Source organism: Cataglyphis hispanica, chromosome 24 (assembly GCF_021464435.1).
Source record: "Cataglyphis hispanica isolate Lineage 1 chromosome 24, ULB_Chis1_1.0, whole genome shotgun sequence".
NCBI lineage: Eukaryota > Metazoa > Arthropoda > Insecta > Hymenoptera > Formicidae > Cataglyphis > Cataglyphis hispanica.
The window spans coordinates 3,006,134-3,023,199 of NC_065977.1; the positions used below are offsets into that span (position 1 = coordinate 3,006,134).

Sequence of the window (17,066 nt, forward strand, 5' to 3'; positions counted from 1 at the left end):
GTTTCACCTACAAATCAAACGGTCAAAAATCTGCTCGAAAGATTAAAAAGATTAAAAAAGAAAGCAAGACGATTGTAAAAGATGAAACTATAGGAGGGGATGATTACGATAACTACGGCCCCATATTTGAAAGGTCGTTTTTGAAAGCATTTTTCAGGAGGAATACAGGAAAAATATTTTCCAGTAAAAAAATTTTCCAACTGATAGTTTCCGAGATATATCACTTTAAAGTATTGGACATGATGATTAAACTTTACAAAAACGCATCCAATGATCTTGATCTTAATATATGTCGTGAAGATCACTGTCGTGAGTATCTTCTATGTATAGCTTAAAATCGTATGTACTACCAACGTCTTGCATTGTTTACATTTTTTGATCATAAACAAAATTCTTATTGCTCTTACTATTAGTAGATGCTTGTGTTCCGTTTTTCTCATTCAGTTCCTTAACCCAAATCAAATTTTAGTTTTAAATTAGAAATAAGTTTGAGTTAAGTTATATCTTTCGGAAGTGGAGCGTCCTCATACGAGGGGCGGAACATTCTGTCTCACGCATATACTTTTTAATGTAAAATAAAATTCTACATGGGTTTATAACTTTCTACTTTATATTTACTAAAAAATTATATAAACAACACTTATCAATACAAAAATTTGAGTTGAACGGTTGAACCTCGATTTGTCTGAAGTGAAAAAACCCAAGGGATTTCATCTTTAGAAATGTAAACAGACTCTTTTTTCACATCTGCTTTACACAAATGCAACGTAAACAAACTTTATTATTTTTATTTTATAACAGAAAAAGCATTAAAACTGTGAAACTTTAAAATGGCAAACTATTAGTCAAAAGATTTTTTTAATGTTTTTCCGTGTTTCTCCTCAAAAATGCCTTCAGAAACGATCTTCCAAATAGGAGGCCGTAGTTATCGTAATCGTGTCTACAGGAGCATTAGAAGTAGTCAGTTCCAATAAGAACGGAGGATTGAAAAACTGGAAAAATCCTCAAAGATTAAAACGGTGAGAAATTATAAATTGAGTTTGAGTTTTACTACAAGAAGAAAGGTCACATGGCGAGAAATTGTCGGAAGAAAAAAAGGGACAAGGACAAGTCGAAGAGAAACCAAAGTGAAAACAACGCGTTTGCAGCGCTGACATCTACTAGAGACAGACAGAGTGATAAAAGGTCTGTGTTATTCAAGAGACTGTTTGTGAAGTTACCTTCGCAAACTCCAAAGATATCTGGATTATCGACAACGGCGCTTTGTGCAACTCTACCTTCCGACGAGAGTGGCCGACTTCGAATCAATCGATGGTGACACCGTGTCACTTGGAGATAACAATGAGAAATACGCGGGAAAGGCGTTGTACACATAAAGAAGTTGATAAATGGACAGTGGACTAAATCACGGAAATCAGTGGAATAAACAATGTGCTCTATGTGCCTAGTCTGAGAAAGAATCTATTTTCAGTCGAAGTGTGTACCGCGAATGAGTACAAAGTTACTTTTGGTAATAAGAAAGTGACGCATATGCGTAAAGACACAGTTGAAATAAATAATTTGAAAGGAAATATGTATATCATGCCTTTCAAAGTGATAGAACAAAAATGTGCAGAAGTGAATGTGTCAGCCACCAGCTTGCGTGAGTGGCATGAAAGATTCGGACATATAAACAAGCAAACATTAAAAAGCGTGGTGGACAAAAAAGCAATTAAAGGTACAAAGTTTTCGTGCAGAGATGATTTCTTTTGCGAATTGTGCCAACTCGATAAGGCGCACAATCTTGAGTTCAAAAAAAGTGAAAAACAAAGTTGGAAACCGGGTGAACATATTGATACTGTGTGTGCGGATCTCGGAAAAATCAATTGGTGGCTCTCTGACACTCTATTGTTTGCTATTCGTCGATGAGGCAAGCAATTATTGTGTTTGAAAGACTGAGAAACTACGAGAAAATGATGGCCAACAAATTCAGACATAACATAAAAGTACTTCAAGCAATAATGGCAAATACTCGAACAATCTGACAACCAATTATTTAAAGATGCATGGCATATTAGAAAATACAGCCCCGTATACGCCCAAGCAAAATGGAAAGGCCGAATGCGAAAATTGAGTAATTGTGGAAAGTGCATGAACAATGATATACGTAAAAAAATTGTCAAAAAGACTGTGTGTCGAAGATGTCAATATAGCGGTTTACTTGTTTGATCGTTCCGTAGTTGTAAAGAATATGGATGCTACTCCTTACAAACTGGTGTGGAAGAAAACCGAATCTGACACATTTTAAAACTTTTGGTTACACAAACGGCTACGTCCACATAGACAAATAATTTCGGAAGAAGATGAATAAGAAATCAAGAAAGTATATGATCGGATATCAAAATCCATCCACAAATTATAAGATGTATAACCCCAAGACTGACAAGATGATCGTCTCACGCAACGTGATTTTTGACGAAGTCCCGTGCAAGCTGCCTCTGACAAACATCAGTTCTGGAATACGACTTCCTGTCAACAAAGACGTTTCTAAGAGAGTCAACGAAGGTGAAGTTCCAAAACAACAAGATGAAGAAAACGCGGAGTTGCTTACCGCATCAGACGGGGACGCAAACGAATCGAGTGACATGGAGATTCCGTCCTTATTCGCCGACTCAGAGAGTGCATTAGAAGACCAAGAAAATATGAAACAAATCTAATACAATACGATATATCTACCTCATTCCAGGAGGCAATAACTGATTTTGAAGCAAAGGATTGGACTCCTGCAGACAATTGATGTACACCGGCATTATAAATAATTGTAACATTTATTTAGTATTATTCGTAGACAACAGACTAATTGCGAGCAAATCGTTGAATTCCATTCATTTAGTTTTGAATTATTTAAAGCAATCATTCGCAGTCACGTTAGGTGACACAAGCACATTTGTCGGCTTACAGATAGAAAGAAATCGAGCTGAAAAAACGATATTTCTACATCAAAATTTCTATATCAAAATTGTTTTAGACAAATTTAGGATGACTGATGAACTGCAAAAAGTAATAGTATACCTACGGATCTTATTAGTTAAGTATTACTTAAGTCAGACTGAATCTCAAGACAATATTATTGCGAATGTACTGTATCGAGAAGCCATTGTTTGTTTCTTGCTTAGTATTAAGACCCGATATTGCTCGATCAATCTCGTAAGCAGATACTGTAATAAACCTAACCATAAACATTGATCGGCTGTGAAAAAAATTTTTAAATATCTAGTCGATACAAGAAATTACGATATATTTACGAAAGCTATGAAAGAAAATTAGAGATAAGTTTAAGGTTTAGGTTAATTATTCCTATGCGGATTTTGCTGGCAATGTGAACACACGCAAGTCCACAACCAAGTACACATTTTGTACAATACAAACAACTCCTTAATAATCTGGTCGTCCCAGCGTCAAAGAATGGTGACATTGAGCACTACTGAATCGGAGTATGTGGCTACTGCGACAGCCAACAAAGAGTATAGCGAGGAACACACACTTTTGCATAAGCGCATAATCATAAGTGTAAGGAAATTGATTGGTTCATTTCGTTAGGCATATGTTTGTGGACCAATCAATTTCTTTATGCTTATGGCTACGCGCTTATACAAAAGTGTGTGTTCCCCGTTTATGGCTCAGACAGCTGTTAACTGATTTAGGTTATTGTTCAAAACAATTATTCAACAAAGTAATTATTCTATTCATAGATAATCAGAATACAACTTGGCTAATACGCAATCCCAAGTTCTATAAAAAAAACTAAACTCGATGTAAAGTTTCATTTTATAAGAAAGAAGGTAGAAAACAAATTAATTAATATTAAATACTTAGTTATGAACGAATAACTGTCTGATCTATTTACAAAGAGTTTGATTAAGAATCATTTCAATTATCTGTGTATTAAACTGAATATTATTGATGCGAAGCATAAACGGCAGAAGAGTCAAATAGAATGGTTTATTCTACTTTGATTGAATTAAAGCCTATGAGAAACGACACTAGTACACTTAATTAAGTTTCAATTTTTTTGGTCAGATGTTAACGGTCGCTGAGACATAATCGAGCTCGAATTTGTTCGCTCTTGTCGTATCGCGACTGCTGAGCTGTTCGCATGTCATGTCGTGTCATATGTCAACTCATGTCGTTCTTTTGTGGTATATCGCTAATGTAGTACATCGCTTTTGTTGTATACTGCTTTTATTAAAATAATAAAGTTTATTTTTGCTTCACGTACATTTCTTTCACTCAACCTTAACCAACATACTAAATAATGTTTTTTCATGAAAAATTTATTATAAATGAGTTCTGAAGAAAGATTTATTTAATTATTTGGTATCGTATTAAGAAAAATGTGTGTTCACTGTGCACAATTATTTAGTTTTAATTTTAAAATTAATTTTTCAATTATTTAAATTTTAGGAAAAATTAATTTTTTTATAACTTACTCACTATCATATGTGTTTGATTCTTATTGATCCATGAAATTAAGTTAAATAATTATTAATTCAAATTATAATAATTTCTAGATTAATTATAATGAACGATATGGATGATGCTGAACGTATAAAAGAATACATTGAGGATATGCGAAAGATAGTGCGTCAATTGAAACGTATGGAGCAGAAAGCCGAATGGATAAACGCTGAGGAAACATTGTTTTACTTTCCGCTATCCGTATATCCACGTATTAACGAATTGAAAGAAAATATTTTGCCATTTTACGCTTTGATTTATCGTGGTTATCAATGGCAAAGAGATCGTGGAGTTTGGCTGGATGGTCCTTTTGAGTATCTTGATGTGCAACAGATTGAGGACAAGCTCAATCAATACTTAATCGATTTTACCAAAACCAATAAGCAATTCAGGACAAGAATCAAAATGCAAATTGCAATTAATTATCCATACAGGTTGGTATAATCAAAAATTTCAAAAATCTCCTTTTACATATAAATTTTTGAAATAATTTAAAATTAATTTTTTTTTCAAATTGATAAAATATTGAATATAATTATTGTTTTTTGTAAATTTATAATTTATAACATTTTAAATATTTTCATCAGTAAAAATCTTAAATTGTAAATTTATTAAATTAGGAATTATTTAATTTATTTGAAAATAATGTCTTATATTATTATCACAATAAAAATAATTTCTAAAAAATATTTTGTTCTCAATTGCTTTCTAACTTCAAAAAATTTAACGATTATTTACGAGAATTTAAAATGTTATAGCACTCTCCGCACATACATTCGATGTTTTCATATTAAGAAAGATTGACTTTAAATTAATTACAGAATTTTTAGATAAAAGAACTATTATAATAACTCTAATAATACAATTTAACAAAAAAATAAATTTTTTTAACACTAATATAAGAATAGTCATTTTTTGTAATTATTTAAACGCTGAATATGATTTCAGCATCGAAATTATTCGCATCATTATTTTGAAAATTTTGCAGTTAAAGTTGCAAGAAAGGCTTATTTTATATAATGTATTTGTTATTATAATATGATATGTGATCTGCTGGAGAAGTGTTATTGTAATCAAAATTAAATATGTTATTAGAACTTTCAGTTCTCAAAAAAAATTTGTTATATCAACTATGATTAATAAGAGCTTTATATTTAATATAAAATTATAATAAAATGTTGTGAAGATCACATACATCAAAAATCTCTTCTCAATAATTTTTAATAATATTTATTTATATCTAAGGCTTGGCAGAAATGATGAGCAAACTCTTCATTGATATGGAGTGATTTACATTACTATCACAGTTGTGTGCAGCATTAGTGCAATAAAAAGACAAGCGATAATACGTGATTGTTGACCTTATCCTGACAATATTTCAGCAGTTGTATCTACTATTATTACGCTAATACAATGGCATAATTGTTTTTCTTTGTCACTCATTTGGGCTTTTTTTGTCAATTGATTTTTTTACAGTTTCAATTAGACTCCATTCTTTTCCCTGTATTCCCACCGCTAAAAAACCTAACTTTACCAACCCATTTTTTAGAGATAAAGCATTGCAGTTATATTAAAATTTATTTATCTCAAATAATCCTTCATTCAAAAAATAGGATTGATTTAGATCAGATTAGATTTTTTTAAGAGTGGATGGCAAGAGAAGAGGCAAAATCTTTCTCCCGTCCACATGTTACATTTTTATCACGTTTAAATAAATAAATCTACTCTTGATGTAGATGTAGATAGAATCTATTAGAGCTCTAAGAGAGCTCTCTGTTAAATCTTAGCTTTCTTCGTAGTATGTCCAAACACATATGTAATTATTATCGTTGAATGAACGTATCAGAATTAATTCGTAACGAGGGTTAATAATTACAATCTCGTTTATGATCTTCGCAAAATCAAAATAGTATGTTTAACGACACGCATTGAAGTTTTGACAACATTATATGATATATTCCACGCATTCCAACATTCTCCAAGATATTACATCTTGGTTGTTAAAAAGACATAATTTTTGATCGAGTCAAATTCATATCGAAGTTTATCAAACATAAACGCAATGAAATTGTTTCCCAATACCTTGCGACAAGAAAGATACGATAAGAGAGTACTTTGCAATGGGGTCGACACTTGAGTATCGACTGTTTCTATCTTTGTCAAACATATGCCAAGATACCCAAGCATCTTATACGCGACAATGCAAATTTATTGATTTGATTTAAATAATATGATACAAATTTGAACTGATTATGAAACATATTGTATATAACGATCAAGTAAATACTCACATCCTGACAATTATTGATAGTGACGATCCTGAGAAGATTGCGAGAGAAATTTCGAGCAAATCAATTCGCGAAAAATATTACTCTTTGAAAACTGGTCAAATAGAAGAAGACCTAACATTGGAAAGGCACTTTAAACCAATTACTGAACTTTTAAAACAACTTGTCGAAAATACAATCATTGTGGAATTTAATGAAGCGAAAATTGAGCTATAGAATATGTCTGAAGAGAAGCATGAGAAAAAAGAGTCAAAATATGGAACAAAGCAAACACGGTCAAATATATCAAATATATCATTAAACGATTCGTTAATAACTTCTACTCCAAATCAATCAAAACATAAGCGAATGAAACAATCTGAATGTGATTATTTCTTCTCCGATAAAAGATGTGCAACCAAGTATAATATTGCGTGAAAGACTGTATAATATTGCGTGAAAGACTTTCCATCTATGGGTGAAATTTTTGAAACCATGTTTGAAATGTTTGTGACCTCGGTTTAACATCTATTACAACCTCTCCTCTCCCCCAAAAGTCAAAATACATTCAGCAATCACTTTAGTCCGTTTGAGCAAAAATATACAGTGCGACACTAAAGTTTTAAGATTGATTAACTTATTATGAAATACTCTAAATATAAACTAATATTAGCTAATAAATAAGGAGATAGGGAAATGAGAGCCGAATGCACTGGATGAGAGGCGTCATAATTATGTTCTCTTCACGTTGTGTGAATAATATAAATTTATTATACGTTTTAGTCAAAAATTGGATCATCCTCAGTAATTTGATAGAGAAGAATATCATGAGCGAGCCGCTCTTGTCAATTATAATTATTAATATCATCATAATTGACAATTATGATTATTAATATCATTATAATTGACAAGTGCTGCTCACACATGATATTCTTCTCTATTAAATTATTGAAGAATGTCCAATGTTTGAATCAAAACATATAATAAACATACATTATTCACACACAACGTGAAGAACATAATTTTGGCACCTCTCATCCAACGCATTCGGTTCTCATTTGGCCATCCCCTTATTTATTATTTAAGATTGATGTTCTAAAATGACAATAAATATTCGAAACAAAATTTGTATTCTTCATTATTTTATATATATATTTTTCTTAATTGTATGCACCGATGCGTCCGCTCCGTCAATTTCTCCAGCATACTGTAAGTCATTTTTTGGAATAGTTCTTAGCTCCTCAATCACACTTTTTTGAATCACAATGCTATGAAAATGATGTCCGTTCATCTTTAGTTTTATCTTGAGGAAAAGAAAATAGTACACTGGAACTAAATCTTGTGAATCAGAGGGATGGCATAAAGCACCATTGCAGTTCAAAAAGATCTTTGCACGCAACAATGCATTCTTCTTTTTATTTAACCGGTTAAAGTGTACGGTACGAATCGTGCACCTAACTTTCTTTTTTTTTAATCTTCAATAAAGATTTGACGTATCGGTTTTTTATCAATGTGTAGCTCTTCAGCTAACGATTTCGGTCTTTGAATCTTCAATTTGCGCACTTTTTCGATGTAAGCTTTTTTTTTGTTCCAGGATATCCCTTCCTTTCATCGTCTTCTATGCTTTTCCTACCTTCACTAATTAAGAATACTATAAAAACACGTTCAAACGACTCAAAGCAAGTTTCCCGCTTTTTCAATCATTGCATACGTTTTAGTTGCTGTTTTATATGTTTTGAAATAAAATTTGATTGCACGTCGTTACTTTAATACATGACGTCGGATAAAATCGCATGCACGAAGCAAGAATTTATTTCTCCGGCATTACGGGTGTAGTGTAAAAATTAAATGAAACTTGATACAGATATCGAGGAAGGATAAAATTACAAGTTCCAATGTTGAAATATAGAGTGTGCTACTTGAATTTTATTGCATCAGTCTTAAAACTTTAGTGTCGTACTATATGAGAGCTATTTTTAACCAAATAAAAATGTCAAAAATAAATTATGTATATGATGCTAAATTTCGTAATGAAGAAATGATGATACAATTTTTGATGTAAATAAAAATGACAATATAATTATCGATGGAATAAAATACGTGCAAAGACCAGATCTCTAAATGATTTTCAAAAGAATTTCCGACGATGCCATATATATGATACTGAGGATGATATGTAAATACAAAAGTATGTTATTGATTGGACAAATGCGCATAGATACTGCGGTAATATTGTTACGTCCGCCTCTGTGTATTTCGTCCTTGCGAATCGTCTGTGGCAGTTATTTTTGAATTTGCTGTACCCATCTCTGGGAGATGATCCCCTGACACAAACGTATTCGCTATTTATTATAAATGTGATTATCTGTTCTGTGTTCTGTGTTCTAAGTTGTATTGAAGTTCCTTTTGTTATTTTTAATAAAGTGTTTTATTATATTTAAAATCTTTATTACAACGCGGAGCATGAGTGCCGGTTGTGTCATGCGCGTTCGAAGCAGACCCACGAACAATATGTATAAACCATATGTATAAACCGAGTTCAAGGGATACAAATATAAATTTATAATTGTGTCGTTGATTTTCGGCAAAAAAACTGAACTGAGGTATAAATCACCGCGCGCTATGACACTAAACAACAATAAGATCGATTACGTACATTGAAATGATCCCAATGAATTGGTAGATCGCTAGAAGCTTTATGTTAAACCGACAACAATGTTCATAACAATGAAATATTGTCAATTACTGAGGAACATCGCAAAACTGACCTTATAAATTAAACTATGCGTCGATGATATGAGTCATTTTGTCATTATTATTGGTATAAAAATTTCGATTAATATATTTAGATTATTGTTGAGAACACTAAACAATTCATATTATAGAACAAATTACTAAGAAATTACGTGCGCAATAATATTCTGTGTCAAACCGGTTTCGGCTTTGATGCAAGGTCGGGAAAGATATGACGCGGAATGCAATCGGAAGATGATAATCATGCAGCAAACAAATGGTATGTAGAAATATTAAACTTTTGAGAGAACAACAGCAAGAATTTCAAAAAAATATAATTACACTCGAAACGAATGGATGCTACAAATAATGATAAGTGAGAAAATGCTACGGTATGCGACTCATGTGCAGACTACATCTGACTCAGCGCAGTAGACGAAAGATACATGATGGATTGATTTTATTTACTCGATTTTGAAACGATTCAGTCGTTCGTTAAAGCACAATAGTGGAAAAGTTTACACTTAATAAAAATTATAAGTAGATTGATACGTTGTTTCAGGTCGTTGGAGAATAAAATGCTCGAAAACATAGCTTTTTATGAGGTCGATATAATCTCCGATAAATCGCCGATAAACTTTTATATCAAGGATAGACACGATAGTGTCTCAAGTTTGCCAAGTTCAATGCGAAGCAGTGAGGCACTCCGGGTATCTTCACGCGAATTGGCAAGATGCGAGTATTATTAGATTATAGGACCTCAATAACAATGAACCGATTGTATTTTTAGTAGGCTTAATCGATAGCTTGGGTTTGAATTATATAATAAAAACGTCTTTACTTTTTTTTTGTATCTGTATCATGAACGGAGGTAATGCAAAGTCAAAATGTTAAAAATTTTAAGATACGTTTTCGTCATCATCGCCGCTCCAAATCCCCTATGCGCATGTACAAAAATTTGTACGATTGGAGCGTTTGCCATAAAATTGCGTTAATGGCACTTCATGATTACAGTTCCTCTAGTAAGAATTAAGACATTGACTATCAATTGCTGATTGGTTATTTCAATCCGTCATATGTTTCAGCCAAGACTATTCATTTCGAATCAACTTACAAACTTACTTTTCCATTAGAGCCAAAAATTGATTGACGTCGCCTTTTGACATAACGCGTTGACACATCTCGCGTTTGTACTGCGTACTTATTTGATGATATTAGATTTGAATATAAGGAGTGGAGTAGACCAATTATTAAAAAATAATTTTATTAGTAAATGCACATGAACGGTATGAACACAATTAAATAAAAGACTGACTGAAAGAAAAAAAGATGCGTCTAATTACATAAGGAAAAGATAAACTATAACTATATAAATACACTATAACTATGGAAACGAAAAAGAAAACTGTATAATAACTTTATCTTATTGGTGAATGCTATACATTACATATTCTAACACTCTCAATGTATAAGTGATAATAAATAAATTTAAAAATAATTAAACTTTATAGACACCAATGTTGGAGTGAAGTTTTATAAATTGCTCTCCGACTAGACTTTTGTTAACATATTTGTTTTTTGGTGTTTATGTATTGTACATCGATTTCTTTGATACATATTTCTGATGAAATTATATTTGACATCAACATGTTTTAACTGAACTACGGTGTTCTCATTGATTTAATAAATGAATTACAGATTGATTGTTCTCATACACTATGCGATTAGCGCTGTTCACATTAAAGTCCTCTAAAAGTTTTTTAAACCATATCTTTTGTATCCATCCCTTCCGTTAATACTGTTGCCATAGTAATATACTCGGCTTCGGATGAAAGAATGATTCCTTTTGACTTTCTTATTGACCAAGTTATTGTACAATCGAAAATTTGTAGTAACCTATTGTCGACTTACGATCGTTATATAGTCCAGTTTGCATCTACGTAAATTCTAAATGGTATTTCTGGATTTGGTCCTTGTTTGAACAGTAGACCATATCGATAGTTCCTTTAATATATCGAAGAACTAGTTTAAGCTTTTTCCAATGAATTAGTTTCGCATTGCTCTGAAAATGACTATAATAATTTATAGCAACATTTATATCAGGACGAGTATTGAGCATAAGAAACTTTAAACCTCCAACAAATTCTTTGTATGGTTTCATCTTGATTATGACTTCTCTGTTGTCATCTTCGTGTTTTTCAGGGTTTGCTTCTATGGATAATCTAGAAGGTTTGCATTCCGTCATTCCAAAACGAAGTAACATTTCCATGTATCCTCTGGCTTAAAAATAGACCTTCTGATGTTTGCTCAATTTTCATTCCGAGGAAACTTTTAAGTTCACCGATGTTTGTCATAGCGAATTCATCTTTAAGCGCATCTATGATTTCTTATATCAGAATTTCATTCTAGTTTGCAATAATGATATTATTGACGTAAAGTAGAAGATAATTCTTACATGTTCCTATATAAAGACAGTGATCTCGTTCTGATCTCTTGAATCCAAGGCATAGAATGAACTCGTTGAACCTGGCATTCCAAGCTCGTAGGGCTTGTTTGAGTCCATGGAGGACGATTCAACTTGCATACCAGACCATCATTTTCGATGAATTCTTGAGGCGGTTTCATGTATATTTCTTCACTAATAGTTCCGTGAAAAAAATGTATTTTTATGTCTAGTTATCTAGTTTTCAGCTTGACTATCGATAAAAGAGTTCGAACAGTAGTAAAACGCTCAACAAGCGCATATGTCTCTTCATAGTCCAAACTTCTCTTTTGTGAACATCTTTTCACTACTAGACATACTTTATATTTATCAATATTTCCTTCTGCGTCCCTCTTAATTTTGAAAACCCATTTGTTATCAATGACTCTTTTTCCAGGAGGCAATGATACTAAGTTCTATGTTTTGTTTTCAACAAGTGATAATTTCCTCGTTGATCGCATGCATCCACTGCTCTTTATCATCCCGTCCATGTATATTATTAAATTGTTGTGAAACATCTTCAACGAATGATTCTGCACATAGAGTCAGAACGGTATAATCATTCAAATATTTGGGCTTATTTTTCTCACGTATGCTTTTTCTCAAGATTTCAGCTTTTTTTGTCGATGTTGCGTTTCTTCGATTGACTTCTGTATCTTCCGCTCGCTCTTCCACATTATCAAAGTATTCGGACTTTTCATCACCTAATGCTTCTTGTTCTCTGCCTGAATTAGAAAGTTCTTGTGTCTTTACTGCATTTTCTGAAGACTCTAAGCCATAAAAATCTTTGGACTCAAAAGTAAATTTTGATTTGTTAAAAATAACATCTCGACCTAATATTACTTTATTATTCTTCGGACACTACAATCGATATCTGTTCGCACAATAGTTTATCAGTCTGCAGCGTTTAGATCGTAATTCAAATTTTCCATTGATTCCTTTGAAATGTGGAGATCTGCAACGCATCCAAAAACTCTTAATTTTCGTAAATTTTTCTCTATATCAATTTTCGTAGGTTTTTCTTCATATCAAAGTTCAGCTGGCAGCTTATCTTTCACAGTATTTGTTGGGCATCGATTTATTAAGTATACAGCACTGCTTCAGACCAAAAAATTTTACTCATCTTTGAATTCAAAATCATACAGCGCGCTCTTTTGATTACAGTTCTGTTCATCCTCTCTGCAACTCCATTCTATTGTGGCGTATAGCGAATTGTAAACTCGAATTGAATAGTCCTCAAAATGTTGACGAGTTTCCCTTGAAATGTATGCTCTTCCATTCTCACATCTGAATCTACTTATTTTGAAATTAAAATGAGCTTCAGCCATTGAAACATTTTAACATACCTGAGTGTTTCTGATTTGGCTTTCAACATATACGCCGTAGTAAAATGAGTGAAGTCATAAAGGTCAGTAGATACCTTTTTCTATCAAAAGACCTCTTGAACCACATAGATCGTTATAAACCAGCTCAAAAGAACGTTTTGCTCTGATGCGCTCAATTTTATGAGAAAGACGAGTTTGCTTGTCCTCTACACAAGTTTTGCAAAGTTCCGATACAGTCTCCAATTCCTTCTATTACATCTACGTCTATTTCATCTGTCATGTTGTTTAGTTTCTTTAACCTTGAAATGCTCAGACGATGATGCCACAGCCGTGCTATTTCACTGATCCTACAAAAATTTGCGGTTTCCGTTACACTTTCAACACATAACTCATATAGATATACATTTTTCTTTATGAAATCGCGACGATATTGTTCTCTTTTTTAATGATTCCTTTTCCGTCCTTAAATGTTATTGAAAAACCGTTCATCTCAAGTTTACGAATTGAAAGAAGATTATACTCGAATCCCGGTACCGATAAAACTCCAGTCATTAAAATGTCACTGATTTTTCCATTCACTCGCGCGCGCACTGTTAAATTACCAACTTTGTCTGCAGTTAACACTTGACCCGATTTAGCAACACGTATATTTATCGGCGTCTTCAATTTCTACACTTCTGTTAGATAATTTCGTTTCTTTCATTGATAAATGTTCAATGGATCCGGAATCCAAAAATCAATTCACATTTGACACGCTATTTTCATCAAAATAAAATATTTCGTAATAATATATTTATTTAAGAAATATATTATAAATAATATATTTATTATAGAAATATTTCGTAATAACTACTAACACGTTAAACTATTCACTTTTTGACCATCTTACCCTTATAACTTTTTGTACTAAATATTGAGAGAAATGGATTTGTATTAAAAAATTAAGCTAGTTCCATTAAAAAAAATGAAGATGACCTTCAAATCTCCTAAGCATCTAAAAAAATGTTCACTTCTACAAAATTTTCCCCTCGATACTATACAACTTTTATTTCAAACCTTTTCTCCTATTTCCAAAACTGGAAGTTATTCGGCTAGCCTGTTGTAGGTGCCTCACCTTATATATATATAGGGTGTCCGGAGTCGATTGCACCGGAGTAGATAATACTGAGAAGAAAATTCCTGTAACATTTTTTTCTATAATGCTTAATAAAAGAATTATTATTAAGTGAAGTTTGGCCTATTATTACCGATCTTTAGCCGGGCGCACATTGGTGAGCCACGCGCCTGATAGTGGGCGAAAGCGCTCACTTGTTATAGTGGTGCATCATTACCAGACGCATGACTCACTGACATATGTCCAGTTAAAAATCGGCGATGATTGACCAGACTTTACTCAATAATAACTTTTTTATTAAGTACTATACTAAAAAATGGTACAAGACTTTTTCCTCAGTTTTATCTGCTCTACCTGCACACGATGGATGATATGACCGACTCCGGCCATCCTATATGCTACAATATCAATTCATAATCAGTGTTTAGTGATATTTAGAGTCCTTTGATTTGCAAAGTATATTTTATAAAATGTGTTACGTTCAGACTCTCGGAAGCATGAGTCATAAGAAAAGGCGCAACAATTATTCTAATTATCCCGAAATCAAACGTCTTGCGACGCAACAATCAGGTCAAGCGAATTCAAAGATCTGAAAATCAGGTAAACGATCATACGAGTTACTGCTACGCTGTTTATTCAGACTCGGTGGTCTCTTTTTAATCAAGGAATTTAATCGGGCCAATTTAATGAGACCAAATGCGATTTTTTACTGGGAACGAGAGAAGAATTAAGAAATATTTAGATTAATTAAACAAAAATATACATTTTTATATATTTTATATTTAAATATACATTTTTATTTAAATAAATAGCAAATTTGATACATGTTCTTATAATTAATACTAATAATATGAAAAGAAAAAAAAAACTAATCTTTAATTATGTTAGTGTCTGTGTGAATATCCATTTATTCGCGGGTGATACATTTATACGAAGGCCGTCGGTCAGAATGAACGAGGAAGTGGAGTCTATCGTTAATAATTAAACTGCCACCGATTATTACAATAATCTAATTATAATATTAATAAAATAAAACAAACATGTATAAAAAGTGTAAAAGGATTATTGAAATGTATGAATGAAAGAATAGTCATAGCTTTTTCAAATTCGTCCGATTCTGCGGGTTCGGGAGTAGGAGGAGGAGAATCGTTAATGATGATCGCTGTAGAAATTGATGACAGTGATTGCGAGGAGGAAAACACGAAAAATTCGGGAAAGAAGAAGGGAGAGAGAGAGAGGAAAAGAGAGAGAGAGAGAGGGAGAGAGAGAGAGAGAGAGAGAGAGAGGGAAAGAGAGAGAGGGAGAGGAGAGGGAGAGGGAGAGGGAGAGGGAGGGAGAGGAGAGGAGAGAGGGAGAGAGAGAGAGAGAGAGAGAGGGAGAGAGGGAGAGAGAGAGAGAGAGAAAGGGAGAGAGGAGAGAGAGAGAGAGAGAGAGAGAGAGAGAGAGAGAGAGAGAGAGAGAGAGAGAGAGAGAGAGTAAATAATAACTGTAAGATGATAATACTTCCTGTTATTATTATATCAGTTTTTTCAGGTACTGAGACAGCATCACAATTGGTACATATTTTTTGAACATTATTCCAATGTGAAAAATTGTATAGTATTAATTCCTGTAAAGTATATGATTTTTTAAAATTTATAAATGAACATATATTAATAAATTAAAATTTTAGTAGATTATTTAATTATTATTATATCTTTTTTGACGTTCTTATATAAAACTTTATAAAATTTTGTGTAAAATACAAATATTTAATATAATAATACTTTTAGTATATAACATAACAATAATTTTCATATAACGTGGAATATTGTATGTCAAGTCTGGATCCATATACACTATTAAAAAAATAGGGAACATTTTTCATACCTAAATATTGGACTATTTTCAAACAAAATTGAAACTCGACGAAAAATTATTGTACACAAAATTAAAAAAACCATTTTAAAGCTTGCAGTTTTAACTTTAACGCACTATCAGTAATTTTTAATATTTTTTCATATTGTTTGTTTTGTACTTTAAAAAAGAACATATTGTTTTGTTCTTTAAAATTACATATTGTTGACACTCTGCAGTTCGATAAAAAAATTCTCCAAAAATTCAACTTAAGTTCCATAAACTACAATATTTTGCCTACAAAATGCTTTTTTTAAAATTTTTCTACAATTTCTTTTAACCGAGTTACACAAGTTTGAAATCTGTATTTTTTTAAATGAAAAAATGATAAAAAATTTTTAAAAATCACCAATAGCTTTAAAGTTAAAATTTTAAGCTTTATAAAATGCTTTCTTAATTTTTTGTCTACGATGATTTTTGGCGGAATATTGACATTATTTACATACATAACAAATACAGTTTAGTTTCAAAATCGTATAACTTATTAAAAAAAAAAGAAAAATGTTTAAAAAAGCATTTTATAGGCAAAATAGAAATGTTGTAGTTTATGGAACATGAGATAAATTTTTTAAAAGAAATTTTTTTATCGAGTTGCAAAATGGTAAAAATACGTAGTTTTAAAATACAAAACAATGTATCTTTTTTAAAGTACAGAACAAGAAAGGTAAAAAAATTTTTTAAAATCATCAATAGCGCGTTAAAGTTGAAACTTCAAGTTTTGAAATGCTTTTTTAATTTTGTGTACGATGATT

At 32.0% G+C, this 17,066-nt stretch overlaps 1 protein-coding gene across 1 annotated transcript in view; it reads left to right on the forward strand.

The window, feature by feature from the left end:
- The first annotated feature begins 4,638 nt into the window (after positions 1-4,638).
- The window catches only part of LOC126858293 (dynein axonemal heavy chain 12-like), a 29,112-nt gene continuing 16,684 nt past the window's right edge, over positions 4,639-17,066 (forward strand). The window contains exon 1 of the mRNA XM_050608498.1: positions 4,639-4,931. Coding sequence (XP_050464455.1) covers positions 4,639-4,931 — 293 coding nt within the window. The remainder of the gene's footprint in view (positions 4,932-17,066) is intronic.